Here is a 17,898-nt window from a genome sequence, read left to right on the forward strand (position 1 = left end):
ATAAATCAGTGCTACCCACACATAGACTTTACTTGGGCGGGCCGCTCAAGTATATTGGATGACAGGTTCTTTTTTTTTTGTATCCGCGAGCGATTAAGTAGTGGAAAATCTCTCCTTTACTCGTTTCATACTGCTTGTTCTGTGTGTGTGTGTGTGTGAGAACTGTCAACACTCACGTGCTCTGCAGACACACAGAGACCAGCACCTTTTTGCGTCTGGCCGGGGATTCTATGGGTGCTTTCACACCTAGACTTTTGTTTCGGAATCTGCCGCGTTTCCCCAGTTAGCACGGTTCATGTGTCATATGTGAATCTAGCAATTGCGCTAGGATCCGTGCCAAAACAATCGGTTTGAGATCTCCTGAATGAGGTGGTCTCGGCTCGATTGAAACGAACTCTGGAGCAGATCGATTGTAGTGAGAAAGCAAAATGATCCGAGCCCGGCTATATCACAGTGTATTATGTATATGTAGCAGGCATACAGCTATATGAAGAGACAATGATGATTCGGGCGGGATGTCATCACCTGTAAATGTGCGTTTCATGTCAAATACGAAAGTGAAAGCATGTTGAACTATTAACAAGAGCTGTTTATCCATTATGAAAACTGACTGAACTGCAGTCTTGGTTTATCAGTTGTCTCTCTGTATAATGTAAAGCCTATAATGCATAATTCTAGCCAAGGGAGAGTCGTACCTCTGATTTATACTTGGTGACAATGTCTGTGGGTGTCACCATTCAAAATTAAAGTGCAGCTTTTCACTTATAATGTCTTGTTGCTCATTGCCATAAATTAAAAAAGGATGCATGACAGCTGAGCGGGACTCTGCAAAATAAACCATGAAACTCTGACCAATGTGAGGAGAGTTTACTCGCACATGACTTGTTTTAGCTCTTTTGGTATATTTAGAAACTTTGCTGTGTGAAAGCGAACCGCACCAAGTACAAAGTGCAACATTGTAACAATTTTAATCTCTGTTTCGGAACAAAACAGGTGTAAAAGCACCCTAAATCTAGTAAAATGTCCGGGATTTGGTTTTGCTTTCGTTTTCTAAGCTGTCGTTAATTTTATGCGCACAACCGTGAGAGAGACATTAAATAGTTAATTCTTTAATCTAAATGACGCAGAAAACCTTTACTAAATACTCAGAGAGGACGACATTACATTCTAAATTGGCTGCAGAACATTTGTACACCATAAGAAAAGGGTAATCAACTCATTTGTCTTATTTAAATACATTTTATTCTTGTAATTGTTATAATTTTAAGAGATATTGTCTGTTTTTATTACTTTTTTCTGTCATTTATTTCTCGTTTGCTGTATATTTTATTAATTTGATGTAAATATATTACATATTTTACAATCTACATTGTAAAAGCGCTATAGAAATAAAGGTGAATTGAATTGAATATTTTATACATCTAAAATGCTTCGGCAATACTGTACAAAATGTCATGCCAACAAAGCAACCTGAACTTTAATGAGAGATAGACAGAAGCAGATTTTGCCTGTCAGTCGTGGGTGAACAAGGCTCCTGAATAGCATACAAGAGAAATAGACGATTTTTTTTTTTAAATTATGTCAGCAGTCTTTTTTTTTTGTACTTTAACGCATTGAAAAGAAAAAGTTTAAAACAGATAATAATAAAAAATTGTGTTAAAAATCAATTTATGCTTCGTTTGTTGCATACAGTTAACTATTTATGCGCTGTGGGTAAAAGGTGTGTTTCAATCCGGCTACCACCGCAAGTAAATTTCAAACCTGTTGGAATTACAAATACCTAATCGGGAGGTAATGTCCAATTCCGATAGTGTCTGAAACCGTGCGATCGGGCCCGATTTACGGATCTGGACATCCCTAATTGATAATATATGCAAAGAAAGGCTATCATGATTGTCAATGATGAGAGACATACTTTATCAAACACCTTCCAGTTGTTACCATCAGGGCGTCGATATTGTGTTCCCAGATGCGTAAGAAATAAGACGAAATTATCATTTATACCTCAAGCAATGAAGTTTTTAAATTCCTCCTCTCTCAGTAGCAGTTTATGGCTAGTTGACTGGATATTTATTGAGAGTATGAGTATGTTTTTATATGATTTATATGATTTATTTATATAAATACCAAATATGTCAGATGTCTCTAAGTGTAGCTGCAAATGAAGTTAACTAACTAACTTGCTAACTATAAATCCATTGTTAGTTTTGTTAATTTTACATGTACTGTATACACACATACAATTGCTTAATAAATATAGTAATTCATTAACTATTTTTTCTGCTAGCATGCTCCACGTCACCTTTTGTGTGTATGGAAACGTCTATACATAAAGCTAGCCTGTGTCCTCACCACAAGAGTCATTTATGCTGCGAGCATTTGAATTTGTGTAAAGTGCTAACCTATGAACGCCAAACAGCAGGCGCTATCTTTGTCTGTTTTTTACAATAGAGAAGCTGAGAGCGGAAAGCATGTTCAAATTGAACTCCGTAACCCGAGAAGGTTTCAGATAAGTATTCAGTGACCATTGATGAGATAACAGGCCAACGCGAGAGCATTACCGGGTAGAATCAGCAGAGGGAGAAAGGGTCAGTAACTGAAGAAAGAAAATCGAATGTGGGGTGTCATTGAATGAATTTTCTAATTGATTTCTTATTCTTTCAGTCGCATGTTCATGCACTTTTGGTCATTTTGTGCGTGCCATTAAGCCATTTATAAGGAGCAGACTCAATGAGACTTTCTGGTCCTCATTGCTCTTTCTCTCCCTCTCGTTCTCTCTCTCTCTCTCTCTCCTAAAGTCTTCAGGTTGCATACTTGGGTGCAGTAATTTGCCATTGACTGGCGACAGGTGCAGCTGCTGCCGTTGCCACTGTTAACAAGCCGTTTCATCATGGTTAGCTTGCCGTGATTATCACTTGTTGTTGCCACAGTACCTCGGGTGGCCATTTTATGATGCTGAAGATGTCAGAGGAAATAGTCCCATTAATAATCCTTAGCCTACTGTCCTTTCCAAGTCATTTGCTTCTGCAATTGCGAATGCATGTGTCCTCTTCTATTTTGTTTTTTTCCCATCAGATACGTGCAGATAATTGAGCAAATCAAGCTAGCGTACGATCTGACTGAAACATATTTGTTTACAGTTTTGTTCATTGAGATGCCGTTAAACACATAATATGTAAATTCTGCCAGTTGACCTCGTTACTAATGCTTCCATAAATAACCAGTTCATTATAGTGTGGATTTCCTGAGGGAACGACTGTAGTTCCTGATAATGTGTTATATGTTTTGTGTCTTTGATGCAGAGTTGAAGTCAAAATTATTAGCCCTCTCGTAATTTTTCTTTTCTTTTTCAAATATTTCTCAAGTTATATTTATTGAAGCAAGGGATTTTTCACAGTATTTCATATAATATTTTTTCTTCTGGATACAGTCTTATTTGTTTTATTTCAGCTTGAATAAAAGCAGTTTTTAATTTTTTTAAAGCCATTTTAGAATCTATATTATTAGCCCCCTTTAGCAATATATATGTTTCTTCAATTGTCTACAGAACAAACTACTGTTATACAATGACTAGTTAACCCAATTAACCTAGTTAAGCCTTTAAATCACACTTTAAACTGAATACTAGTATCTTGAAAAAATATCTGGTAAAATATTTTGTACTGTCAGCCTGGCAAAGATAAAAGAATAAGTTATTAAAAATAAGTTAATAAAACTATTATGTTTAGAAATGTGTTGAAAAAAAATAATTTTTCCAATAAACAGAAATTGGGGAAAAATATATAGGAGGGCTAATAATTCTGGCTTCAACTGTACATCCAATTCAAAGCTTGAGATGCAGCTTTTCTTGTTAGGTTAGATTTTTGGCCTGTTTTGTGATTATAAATCATGAGAGAAGAGAAAGGGGAATTGGACCTTACTGTAAGTCAGGACCTAACCTCGGGTTGCCCAAAGTGCAACCTAATATGTCAAAGCACTTGCCCACAAGGTTGTGGCTCTGATGAGATCTAGTTTTAAACATTTTCTGGTCTACTAGAGGTCTGAGTCCAATCACAGGAGAGATGGTGTGTCAACAGAAGTAAGTCTTGTGGTCGCTGTGCTGGCCTGCCTTACCATGCTAATGGCTGGACAGACAGGACTTTGGGCTCAGTCTTATAAACACAGGTTTGACCTCTGACATACTCTTGTTGAGAGGCCTTCCCAAGAGGGGCATTTATTTAAGCCCAAAACTAAAAGCTTTTATGTTCATTCAGCAGCATTTATGGTATAGACATAGTATACATTACATAGTATATCATTTTAGTGAGGGTAGAAGTGAAGCACGACATAAAGATGAGAAAAAACTTCCCTGACAATCGAACTTAGCATTGGTAAAACTTTAACACAGGCTCATTGTGAAATGGTACCCCCGTATACATTTCTGGAGAGCGCAAATTATGTAGACAGAGCTACGTATGGCTGTATTTCATCTTTAAAGTTCACCTATGATGAAAAATCCATTTTGTAAGCTGTTTGGACAGACATATGTGTTTGTATAGTGTTTGTATGTATGTGTAGTCATATTGGGTGATATAAACACACCCAGTCCTTGTTTTTCAATTTAACAACATAAAAATGGTGGACCAATTGGAGCGGTTTTCAGACCGACCGCAACTTGACGTAGGAGTGCGGTCCCCCCGCCCACCGCATTGATTGATAGCTGTGTATTAACATGTCCCGGTAGTCACATATATAATCATATCAACAAGAGAGGACGTGCGCAAAGCAACGGGAAATAAAAGGTCTGTTCAATTCGCTAGTATCATCAATCATCATCAAATGTGATCAAGAGTCAGTTTTACATGTTTAAGATGTTTTAAAACAGAGCATGTGTGTTATAAATTACAGCAATTTACTTCAGATTTACTTCATCAGCACAGCCGCGTGTCAGAACAATTATAAAAGAAGATGCTTCAATCCCGATTTGTGGACGTTAAATCAGGTTTATTTTGTACATTAACATAACAGATATTCATACAGCAGTGGATATTAACCCATATCCTGTTACATATGCATGAAAAAAGAGTGCAAAGCTAAACACACACGCTGACTGTGTGTGTGCGTGTCCGCGCTGTGTATGTGTGTGTGTATCTGTGTGTGTGCGCGTGAACTTTGTAACGACATTGTGTGTGACTCATCGTTGCAACTAATGCATCAAATACTCATTGGTAAAGTTCTTACAGTAGTATTTCTCACAAGCGTTACGTGAGCTCTTCTTCTTTTATGTCTGTCTGTTGTCTGACGCAGCCGAGGGAGGAGATTAAGGCACGCTGAAAGGCACGTAGAAACGGTGGGTGGGGAGGACTAGCCTTAAAGGCGCAGTACAACAAAACCGCCACCTGGTGCTAAAAGGTATAAAATAGAATAAAACATCTGATGGGTGTTTTGAGCTGAAACTTTATATACGCATTCTGGAGACACAAAAGACTTATATTAAATCTGAAAAAAGGGGTAACCTAGGTGCCCTTTAAAAGGAACACTAGCGGGGCAGTATGAGGGCTTCTGTTTGTTTCCGCTTTTACAAGCTGACCGCTTACCTCCATGTGGACTGCTTTTCTGCTGTTACCAGTTTGCCCAGTGGTTCGCTGCGTGGAGTTAGAGAGCGTGATCACAGGGTTTGAGTCCGGTGAAGAACGGTTCCAGAAAGGAGGTAGAATAAAAACAAAAGCCAAAAAATGAAATAAACAAGTAAATAACAGGGTGTGAATGTGGTCAGATATAAAATGTGATTAAGCAGGCGGTCGCGAGGCTTTTTATTCCTGGATTGCTTTTAAAAACTGTTGGTTGGGTTTAGGTAAGTGGGTGATCGGGTCAATCTGTGCTTTTGAAAACACTATTGGGTTTATCAGTCAGTCTGTCAGTTGACAGTGGCCTCTGGGGGATAGATGCGAGATCAACAAGTGCAAACAGCACTCGTGAAAGAAATTTGAGATCTCAAAAAGCATACACAACGGCCTCGATTTCGATTTGCGAAAACAAACACTGCAAAAAAACGTCCTTCCTGGCATGTGTTTTGCGATCTCCAGAAATGTATATAGGGTAAGTATCAATAATGAGCCTGGGTTGGAAGCTTTCTATGACTGCAATGCGGATTGTTTTGGTTGTTTTAGAGATGGATGCTTCCCTGTAGAGAAATTATGCAAATTTGACATTTATCACACGTACAATACTGTAAAACATTTTGGAAACCTTAAATAAAACACAATCTCACATCAAATGATACCTGAAGCTTGACTGTCTAGTTTAATTATTTATATTGCTGTAATATAATAAAACATAAATGTTAGATGAAAAACTTCATACACATATTTAAGGGGATTACATTACATTTGGATTACATTGACGTGACACATTCCACATGCTGCTGTTATTTATAAACTTTCAAGAAAAAAATTCTGTTACTAACAGGATAATTTATAGTAAGCTACAATAACTTTTCTATATTATATTATATATACTACAATATATTTGTTAAAAGATCAAGAAAAGTATGTTGTCTCACTTCTTTACAATAATTTGCATTGACTCTCAGTTTGGCAATAGATCTGCCAGATCCCAAATGATGCTCTTTCCATTACTTTTGAATACTGATTAATAGCCTCATGATTGTAGTAGCCAGTCCCGGGTATGTCTATCAATGCTGGGTTTGCTTTCTCCTTCATTTAGTGTTCAAAGTGAGGACTGTGTTCCCATGACAACATGGTCAAAGCCTTTACTGCAGATCGTGGATGTGCGCTTTATAAGGCAAACCAGCATATTGTGATTGTTGGTATTCAAAAATACTATGACTTCAGGGTAGAATGTGTTTCAGTAACATGAGCAAAACAATTTCTTGGTCAATTACCTTACATCTCATCCAGACTGAATGGTATTTGTATCTAGACCTACATGATGAACTGAATGATCACGATTAAGCTTGAAGACAACTGTCCCGATTTTCAGGTTGGAATAAATCTGAAATAGAATTTTGATGATGAGGTTTTTAGTTCAGTTTTTTTTTTTTATATGTTTACAATAGTTTTTAATCAGTCAGTGTTTAGCCTCTGTCATTCATTATTGATTTAACCAAATGGATGACCAGATCTTTAAGAAATCCCATACACTTAATAAAAACTTTTGTAGAGCAATATACTTAATCAAAGTAATTTTGCAGTGCAATAATTATATTACAAACATACTAGAAGCAAAGTTAAATCTCATAACAACATGTTAAATATGTTGCATGCAAACAACTTGCCTATGTTGATAAAATGATGACATCATGCTATATAATGTTATCAATATGACAATCAAATGTTAAAAATGCAGGAAAGAAATTTACTCTATGCTAACCCATGTTAGCCATGTGGTACAATAAGGTGGAAACATGCTAGCAAAATCTAATTCAAAATGTAACCATTTTATAAAAGTGTTCACAATATGAACATGCTGTTAATTCATGCTGACAATATGGCAAATTATACCATATACGTATATGTAAGGAACATGTTAACAATAAAGTGCATAAGTGTAACAACATTAGTACTTGTCAACATGTTAACCTAGCTAACACTTTTTGATTTAAAAATGCTAGTGACATGCTAATTCGTGGTGATAAAGTGGAAAATGTATTATTTACATGCTAATTCATGTTAGCATCATCTTAAAACATGTTAGCCATGTAGTAAAATATGCTAGTAACACGTGACTTCATGCTATGTTACAGTACAAACATGCTAGAAACATTATAGAATCCATGTGCAGGCATACTAGCAGCAGTTCTAGCTAAATGTAAAACCTTCTGAAAAATTCTATCAACATAATAATTCATAGAAACATCCTAACATGCTTATAATATGAATACCATGTTGACAATATGGTAAATACCATATAGTTATATGTAAGGAACATGCTAAAAATATAGTGCATACGTGTAACAGCATTAGTACTTGTCAACATGTTAACCTAGCTAACACTTTGTGAATTAAAAATGCTAGTAACATGCTAACTGAACAATTTTGCAAAGAGGTAAATGAACATTTACATGCTAATTCATGTTAGCATAATCTTAAAACATGTTAGCCATGTAGTAAAATATGCTAGTAACATGACTTGACAATGCCATGACAAACATGTTAAACATGCTAGAAACAGTTAGAATCCATGTGCAGACAAACTAACAACATTTCATTCATTTTCTTTTCGGCTTAGTCCCTTTATTAATCTGGGGTCGCCACAGCGGAATGAACCGCCAGCATATTTTTTACGCAGCTGATGCCCTTCCAGCTGCAACCCATCACTGGGAAACATCCATGCACACTCATTTACACACATACACTATGGACAATTTAGCCTACCCAATTCACCTATACCGGATGTCTTTGGACTATGGGGGAAACCGGAGCACCCGGAGGAAACCCACGCGAACACAGGGAGAACATGCAAACTCCACACAGAATAGCCAACTGATCCAGCTGAGGCTCAAACCAGCTACCTTCTTGCTGTGAGGCGAACATGCTACCCACTGTGCCACCGTGCAGCCCCTTAGCAACATGTCAGTTCTAGCTAAATGTTAAAGTTGCTAAATAATTCTAGCAACATAATACTTCATAGAAACATCCTAACAACATAGTAATTCATGCTTATAATATGAAAACCATGTTAACGCTTTGATAACCATGCTACATAATTATGCCTTCAACAGGCTATCAGTGCTAAAAACAATGGTAGCAACATGCTAATTGCAATATGCTTGTAGGCATCTTGCAAAAAAATTATGCAATGATAATACATTTTAAACATGCTATACACATGCTAGCAACATGCTGTAAGTTATTTTAAACTTTCAAACCTACTCGTCCAGCTTTACTCATCTATTTACAGCTCGTTTCACTCCTGCAGACTTATATATCTACACCTTTGTGCGATTTAACTAGCAGCTTTATTGAAGAACAGACATTTTTTCCTTAAACAAGAAAGCCTTCTTTGCACTCACAGTGTTTTTGAGGTTACTGATGACCGGAATTAAGTGAATATGGAAGAAATATGCAAATGAGATCTTTTTAAAAGCCTGCTGTTTTATTCAGCATTATGAACAGCATCTCTTCAGTCGGCTCATCCTGCAGAGCCTCATCTCATATTCCTGCTCTTCATACGCCACAGTCTATTTTCAACACTTCTATTTCTGACGCTGAAGCTCACTGGCTAGTGAACACTACCCAGTGCGATTGAGTGTCAGAAATAGAGATGTGCTGCTTGTGTAAGAATGTCTGTTGTATCATCATTGGTTGTGGGCCAGAAATAGTCACCATGTAAATGCTCAAAGGCATACTGGAAAAAGAAACGTCAAGATTGCTCAAACTGAGGGGTCACCACCAAAGATTTCTGAAAAGCAAATTTTGAGTTTAGCTTTTGGGTTTGATGTTGAAGTTGCACAATTATTATTATTGGATAAAAAAAAGTCTAAAGTCTGTATTTTTGGTCAGTTGAATCGCTTTGTTCTTAAAATCCTTTTATGTTGCTTTGTTTTGAAATATAAAACGTTCTCTTTTGCAGCTGTCAGATACTATTTTGGTTGATTATATTACTTTTGTATTTATATGTTTAACATATAGACACTGACAAACAAATAAAAGTTTGTTTATAATAAAAATATAATTATAATAATAAAATAAATAATTTGTGATTATTTTTTGGTCACTTAATACATCTCCACATTAGATTGTTTTCATTTTTGTGTTATTTATTTATTTAGTCATTTATTTATTTATTTGTTAAGTAATTTAGTTATTTATTTGTTAAGTGATTTATTTATTAAGTGATTTATTTAGTGATTTATTTGTTTAGTGACTTATTTTTTAATGATTTATTTATTTAATGATTTATTTATTTAGGGATTTTATTTATTTGTTTAGTGATTTATTTATTTATTTAGTGATTTATTTATTTATTCATGATTTTTCTTTTGTGTGATTTATTTATTTATTTAGTGATTTATTTATTTGATAGTGATTTATTTATGGCTATGCAGTGGTGCAGTAGGTAGTGCTGTCGCCTCACAGCAAGAAGGTCGCTGGTTCGAGCCTCGGATGGGTCAGTTGGCGTTTCTGTGTGGAGTTTGCATGTTCTCCCTACATTCCTGTGGGTGTCCTCCGAGCGCTCCAGTTTCCCCCACAGTCCAAAGATATGCGGTACAGGTGAATTGGGTAAGCTAAATTGTCCATAGTGTATGAGTGTGTATGGATGTTTCCCAGCGGATGCTGGAAGGGCATCCGCTGCGTAAAAACGTGCTGGATGAGTTGGCGGTTCATTCCGCTGTGGCAACCCCGGATTATTAAAGGGACTAAGCCAAAAAGAAAAGGAATGAACAAATAAATGATTTATTTATCTATTTAATGATTTATTCATTTATTTATTTAGTGATTTATTTATTTAGTGATTTATTTATTTGTTTAGTGATTTATTTATTTAGTGATTTATTTATTTGTTTAGTGATTTATTTATTTAGTGATTTATTTATTTGTTTAGTGATTTATTTATTCAGTGATTTATTTATTTGTTTAGTGATTTATTTATTTAGTGATTTATTTATTTGTTTAGTGATTTATTTATTTAGTGATTTATTTATTTGTTTAGTGATTTATTTATATAGGGAAGTTGTCAGATGATATTTGTGTTGACTTATTAAAATATATGTTCAAATATATATAAAAGTTTATTTATATTTATAATATGTACACAACCAACAAATAATATAAATATTTATATTTGTTTATGTTCAAATAAATATATTTACTATATTGGAATTTATGAATACAATTAGTAAAATATTATTTATATAGTAGTTTTGTTACCTATATCGATTTTGCATAAATACATATTTTTTTGTATTGTTTGTACTGTATTTATTTTATTCAGTTATTAATTTATTCATCCATCCATTCTAACAGTAAACTTCTATTGCAATATTAAATCTCCAAGCTGAGTATGTTCTCTGGCTAAAGCAAGACAAGAAGCCACTTTAGCAATCAAGGTCAAAAGTCAAGAGTAAATTCTTGACCGAGTCACGCCGTGCAGTGTTGAGACATTTCTGGTTACGACCAGGATTGAGTCAGGTCAAGCTGACTGCGGTTAATTGACCTTCGGAAGTGTTTACCAGGGGCCGAAATATCATTACCAACATCAGAAAATCAAAGATAAAACAGTTACGAGCTCACATCACAATCAATAGCCCTGCTACATGTTTTCTTTCCTTCAGCACTTCTACAGAGCCAAGAGTGTTGCCATAGTGATATGAAATGGGCGCATAGTGGCGCAGCAGTTGGGCACAGCAGCGCTTTCACATTCACAAATTCAAGATCCAGCAGTTACATCATATTATAAAAAAGAAGCATACACTGGTTGTATATGAAGAATAACTAATTTGTTCATTTACTCACCCTTAGGCCATCAAAGATGTTCTTCGGTGGAATATTAACAAATGTTTTTTTAGCTAAAACTGTGGTTCTTGGTGATTCATAAAATGCAAGTTGCCTTAAAAAAAACGTTGCATAAGAATTTATAAATGTGATTGTGGAACTGCTATTATGACAGACAATGACTTTATTTTGTAATAAGAACAATTTGCTGGGTGTGTTTTTTTGTTTTGTTTGTGCCTTGGCTTGTGCAGATCTGTTATGAATAATTAAATAATGACTCTAAAATGGTCAGTAGGGGGTGACAAGTCCTCGTCGTAATAAATGATTCATTCAAATGATTTGTTCAAAATGGCTGATTCATTTATCTTCAACAAAGCAAGTGACTATGAATAGATAGCTAAGTTATTGTATGATGTTTAAATACAAATATGTTTAGGAAATTAATAATATTTATGTACATAAACCTTTTATTGAGGAGTCAATAGATGATTTCTGTGAGAACATCACAATGACGAATCACAGGGGTGTAAAATCTTGCTTGATAATGCTCAGAAAGCAAGCGGGATAATATTTACATTAATTTATTTGCTATAAATGTTGTCTTTTGTGCATGTATTTGAGTTTTGTTCAAAACATTTATCATGGTACAGTTCATATTATCTTACTGCTTGTCTTAAAGACAAAATTGTATTACAAGTAATCATAAATATATTTATAGATTTTTATACAATTTGTTGTGAAGAAAAAATATAAATGTGTATGGAAAGCATCGTCAATGCACCGAGACATCAAATTGAACTGAATAATGTCAAGTATCTTACCATATATTACACCTATATTACTATATTACTAACACTAACACTGTTTAGATTGGTAGAGTGACCAAATGTTTCCTCTTTTTGGGACAAAAAATTTCCAAATCTCCTAAAAATGTCCAGGATTGCGTCTTTGCTTTCTACAGTTGTCATTAATTATCTGCATTTTTGCATTACTCTCACTTTTCTCTTTAGGTCATGCTTCTCCTTAAGGCATTTGTTATAATATTAATTTAAAAGGTACCTACTTGAGCTGTTCTGAATGTTGCAGCTTATATAAAGAGTCTGAATTTAGAGCAGGTACAGCTGCAGATGTCAGTATGATTGACATTACTATTCTATGAATGTTTTTAGACTTGCTTGACTCAATTTTTCTCTTTTTTTCCCCCTCTTCAGTGTGACAATGCAAAGGGATTGCGGGCCTTCTTTGATGCAATCTGCTACGGTCCGAAACATTTGATGATCTTTGGAGGAGTGTGTCCATCAGTGACTTCAATCATCGCTGAATCGTTGGAGGGGTGGAACCTCGTGCAGGTCTGTGCCAATATCTGCTTCATAAAATCTGCAATCTGATTACTCATTTCCATATCATCAGCAAGTCTCTTTTCCCTCACAAAATGCTGTGTTTTTGTAGCTACCCCAAAAGGGTTTACATACTTGAAGAATTCATGCCTTATATTTGCGCTAATGACTTCCACTGTGACATAAATAAATGCTAGTCTTAAATCAAAAGGATGGCGAAGTCGAGCCAGATACGTAATCCCAATGCTGATAAAAGCAGTAAACGACCAGTGTCTTAAGCAGACCCGAGGGGGTGTTTAGTGTGTTACTACTGAGATTTGAAGTTTTCAGCTACTCTATCTTTTCCTCTTGTTTGCAATATCCTGTCATATCTGTAATCTGTGTATTAGCGCATGACAGACAAATGTAGCACACATGGCTCGAGGATGTAATGTAGTTAAAATCTCTCTGATGTGAGGCATGATGGACTATAAAGGATCTCCACTGAGGAATCTCCTCCGGGCTCCTACGCTTTCACTTTTGTGTTGGCAGATGTGTGGTCAGCCTCTAAGCCAGCTGACATTTCACCAAGAGAACCTGGCAATTATCCAGAACTGTTTCACAAAAGTGGCTCGTTTCCATGAGATGAACACAAATTTGCAATAATGTACATGGTTCCAACTAGAGAATGTGGACAGAATGCCAAAAGGCTGATTTGATGTTTTTTCCCCCCACAAAACGTTTTGGAAATTAGAATTTTCTTTGCTCAAAAATATCAATATACAGTTGAAGTCAGACTTATTAAACCTCCTGAGTTATTAGCCCCCCTGTATATTTTTTTTCCAACCTCTGTTTAATGGAAATTAGATTTTTTTCAACACATTTCTAATCATCAATCAATCAATAATTTTATTTTCGGCTTAGTTCCTTTATTAATCAGGGGTTGCCACAGCGGGATGAACCACCAACTTATCCAGCATGTATATTTATGAAGCGGATGCCCTTCCAGCCAGAACTCATCGCTGGGAAACACCCATACACACTTTTTTTACACACATACACTACAGCCAATTTAGCTTACTCAATTCACCTATACCATATGTCTTTGGACTGTGGGGGAAACCGGAGCACCCGGAGAAAACCCACGCTAACACAGGGAGAACATGCAAACTCCACATAGAAATGCCAACTGACCCAGCCAGGGCTCGAACCAGCGACCTTCTTGCTGTGAGGCGTACATGCTATACATTGCACCACCGTGAAGCCCACCATTTCTAATCATAACAGTTTTAATAACTCATTTCTAAGAACTGAATTCTTTTATCTTTGCCATGATGACAGTACATAATATTTACTAGATATTTTTAAGACACTAGTATTCAGCTAAAGTGATATTTAAAGGGTTAACTAGATTAATTAGGTTAACTTGGCAATTTTATTAGTCAAATAGGGAGTAAATCCAGGGCCATATATACTTGCAGCATTAAAAAAAAAGTTTTGCAATCAAAAGATAAAATATTGAGAAAAAAAATTATGCAAATCTAAAAAAATTACAAAGGAAAAATTTAGTTTTGAGAAATAAAAAGGAATTTTGCAAACAAAAATAATGATAAAAAAAAAAAAGAAAAAAAAAAAAAAAAATATATATATATATATATATATATATATATATATATATATATATATATATTTAAAATATACATATATAGTTGCTAAGTATTTTTTTTTTAAGATTGCCTTTACAAAACCTCTCAAGTCAATCGCAACACTCATATTTATTTGCTTTTCAGTCAACCGTTATTTTTTTTTGATGCTGTTTTTTCTTTGCACTTCACATTTCTGTGCGTTTCACTTTCTGATCCTGATTTGACAAGAGGGCGGAGTCACAGGAACTGGGGTGTGTACATCATGCTCGGACCTTTGCAATGGCAATCTGGAAAAAAAATATTTAGCAATTACAGTTGAAGTCAGAATTATGAAACCCTCTGAATTATTAGCCCCACTGTTTATTTTTTCCCCATTTTCTGTTTAACAGTGAGAAGATTTTTTTCAACATATTTCTAAACATAATAGTTTTAATAATTCCTTTCTAATAACTGATTTATTTTATCTTTGTCATGATGACAGTAGAAATTATATGTTTCAAGACACTTTTATACAGCTTTAAGTGACATTTAATGGCTTAACTTGGTTAATTAGGTTAACTAGGCAGGTTAAGGTAATTAGGCAAGTTATTGTTAACGATGGTTTGTTCTGTAGATCGAAAAAAATATAGCTTAAAGAGGCTAATAATATTTAAAAAAAGAAAAAAATTCAAAGGGGGGCTAATAATTCTGATTTAATCTGTATATGTATATTTTTTTAAAAATTGCAAATATTTTTGCACTTCTTAATTTTTATTTGCAGTTCATTATTTTTGTTTGCAAAATTCCTTTCTGTTTCTCAACTTTGTTTTCCCCTTGCGTTTTTTTTTTTTTATTTATTTATTTTTTTTAAGATTTGCATAATTTCAAAATTTTTACAATTTATATTTTACAAAATTATAATTTAGGAGATATAAAACTGATATAAACATCTAAAACTTATAGTTTATCTCACTTGCAGAGCTGTGATAAAACAAAATGCTATTGGCTGTTTTTTAAAAAGGAGAGGAGCTACATTATGTCCCACCCTCTCTTCGTGTTTTGGTTGAGATTATGACAAACATCAAATAAAAATGCACCTTTCAAAGCACTTTACAGGACTTTTAATGCAAAGCCTGAGGCATTAATATACAGCTTTTGGAGATAGATGTGGTACAATGTTGTACCTGATACTGTGCCAATGACAAGTTCTTTCTCACATTCAAAAATCTGTCTAATTAAAGTATTTGTGGTCTTGGACTGGTCTCGCCTTCCTGAAGATAAGCTTACAGAAGTTCTCATTTGTAGACTAATCTCCCATTAACCCCCAGATGAGTAGATCTCTAATTAGCCAGGGTGATGGCAAGTGAACGCATCCACAATGGGATTAGCTGTGACACGCCTATAAAAGGCTTTTATATGACTAAATAAAATAAACAAAGACAGATGAGCGGGAGTAGTGAATATCCAAGACCCAGAGACGAAAATGGGATTCAACTTCTGACTTGAAGTTCAGCAGGTCCAGGGTTCTGGGGTCACTTCACGCGTTTAGTGCTGGAATCTCTTCCCCGATGGAGAAATGCAGTTTGATGGTGGCAGTGATGTGGCGGTAAGCAGCAGGTGCACCTCATTACGCTTTTCTAGCAGTGTTTCCATTTCCGCGCTCCTCCTCTTGGCTGTGCCGTGGCATTATATGAGGCTGAATTGAAAACAGAAGAGGAGGGACAGAGTGCCAGTGAATGGAGGTCCCACAGTCACACCTGCGGATCCGTTTCATAAAAGTGGATAAAATGAACTTTGATGAATTGAAAGCTGTGTCTAAAAGCTAAGGCTGCTTACACATAGCAGACAATGACTTTGCATTGACCCGAGACTTCTGAGATAGCGTAATGGTTGCAAAATGTCCATCCATCCATCCATCCACCCATCCATCTATCTATCTATCTATCAATCTATCTATTCATCTATCCATCGATCCATCTATCTATCTATCGATCGATCGATCTATCTATCTATCTATCTATCTATCTATCTATCTATCTATCTATCTATCTATCTATCTATCTATCTATCTATCTATCTATCTATCTATCTATCTATCTATCTATCTATCTATCTATCTATCTATCTATCTATCTATCTATCTATCTATCTATCTATCTATCTATCTATCTATCTATCCATCCGTCCGTCCGTCCGTCCGTCCATCCATCCATCCATCCATCCATCCATCTGTCATCCATCCATCCATCCATCCATCCATCCATCCAACCATACTGTAAAAAATATATGATTAACTAGTCATGATAGTTTATTGTAACTTATTAAACTAAGTTAATCATGTTCTAACTTAATTTTATAAGTTACGCAAGCTGTTTTAAGTCAGTTTAACATAATATCAGTTCAATGGTCTCATAAGGTTCATTTGATTCAGCTTAAAAATGTAAGGCAACCAGGATTTGTTTTTACAGTGTACCTATCTATACTCACTGACAGCTGTTCTATAGACTGTCATATACAGTATGTAAGATGTCCACCATACTAGAATGGTCAAAGCAAGAGAACAAGGTGATTGTGTATCTTCAACCATAGTTATACTTAGCGTTTAAAATGAAGCTTTTCACTCGCTAGCCTGTTTGGCTACTGTACTTTAAGTTTCAGGCCATTCAGAACTTCTATTAGCCATAGAATAAGGATGGATTGACTAATCGGGAGTCGTTGATTAAGGCATCTACTGTAAATATAACTATGGAACACACAAAAAAAAAAAAATTGTTTTAATTTGGCCAAGATACAACTATTTGAAAGTCTGAGGGTTCACAAAATAAAAAATAACAAGCAAATTGCCTTTAAAGCTGAAGTTAAATTCTTAGCAATCCATATTACTAATTAAAAATTAAGTTACATTAAGGTTACATTAGCAAATTTACAAAATACCTTCATGAAACATGATTTTTAATTAATATTATAATGATTTTTGGCATAACATATTTTTCAAATGGCGACCTATACCTGTGCAACATAAGACTCTTATTTTATTGGATATACCTGTTTAATAAAACTGTTTGTTTTCATTAACCAAAATATATTTGCTATATTCACTGAGAAATGGATAAAAATATTCATTTTTAAAAGGAGGTGAACTCATTTGTGCTGAGAACTGTGTATATTTTTAGATCAGCTGTCAAGAAATTTAATCTACATGATTGTTGGATGTCATAGGCATCATTTAATATGGTGCTTTCGGGCATTGCCATATTTTCCAGCTTTATTAAGCCATGCATCAACACTAATGCCAACTTTACACAACAAACTTACGACTAATCTGTATCCGCATAAAGACACAATGGCACATAAAATCCAGACTAAAGACTACAGTAAATAAATGCATTTATTTTACATATAAGCCAAATCAACAGCCTCTGTTTAGACACCTTAAGACTCTGTACCTTCAGTTTTCATTTAATGGGGTTGTTTAATGAGAATAGGAAATGGTGATGGATTGTGTAATTATGTTTAATGAAA

General features: G+C 34.9%; 1 protein-coding gene across 1 annotated transcript in view; it reads left to right on the forward strand.

Annotated features, from left to right (window-relative positions):
* Positions 1 to 17,898, forward strand: part of gabbr2 (gamma-aminobutyric acid (GABA) B receptor, 2) — a 394,577-nt gene that overhangs the window by 90,318 nt on the left and 286,361 nt on the right. Inside the window, exon 2 of the mRNA XM_056480015.1 lies at positions 12,647 to 12,784. Coding sequence (XP_056335990.1) covers positions 12,647 to 12,784 — 138 coding nt within the window. The remainder of the gene's footprint in view (positions 1 to 12,646; positions 12,785 to 17,898) is intronic.

Source organism: Danio aesculapii, chromosome 19 (genome assembly GCF_903798145.1).
Source record: "Danio aesculapii chromosome 19, fDanAes4.1, whole genome shotgun sequence".
NCBI lineage: Eukaryota > Metazoa > Chordata > Actinopteri > Cypriniformes > Danionidae > Danio > Danio aesculapii.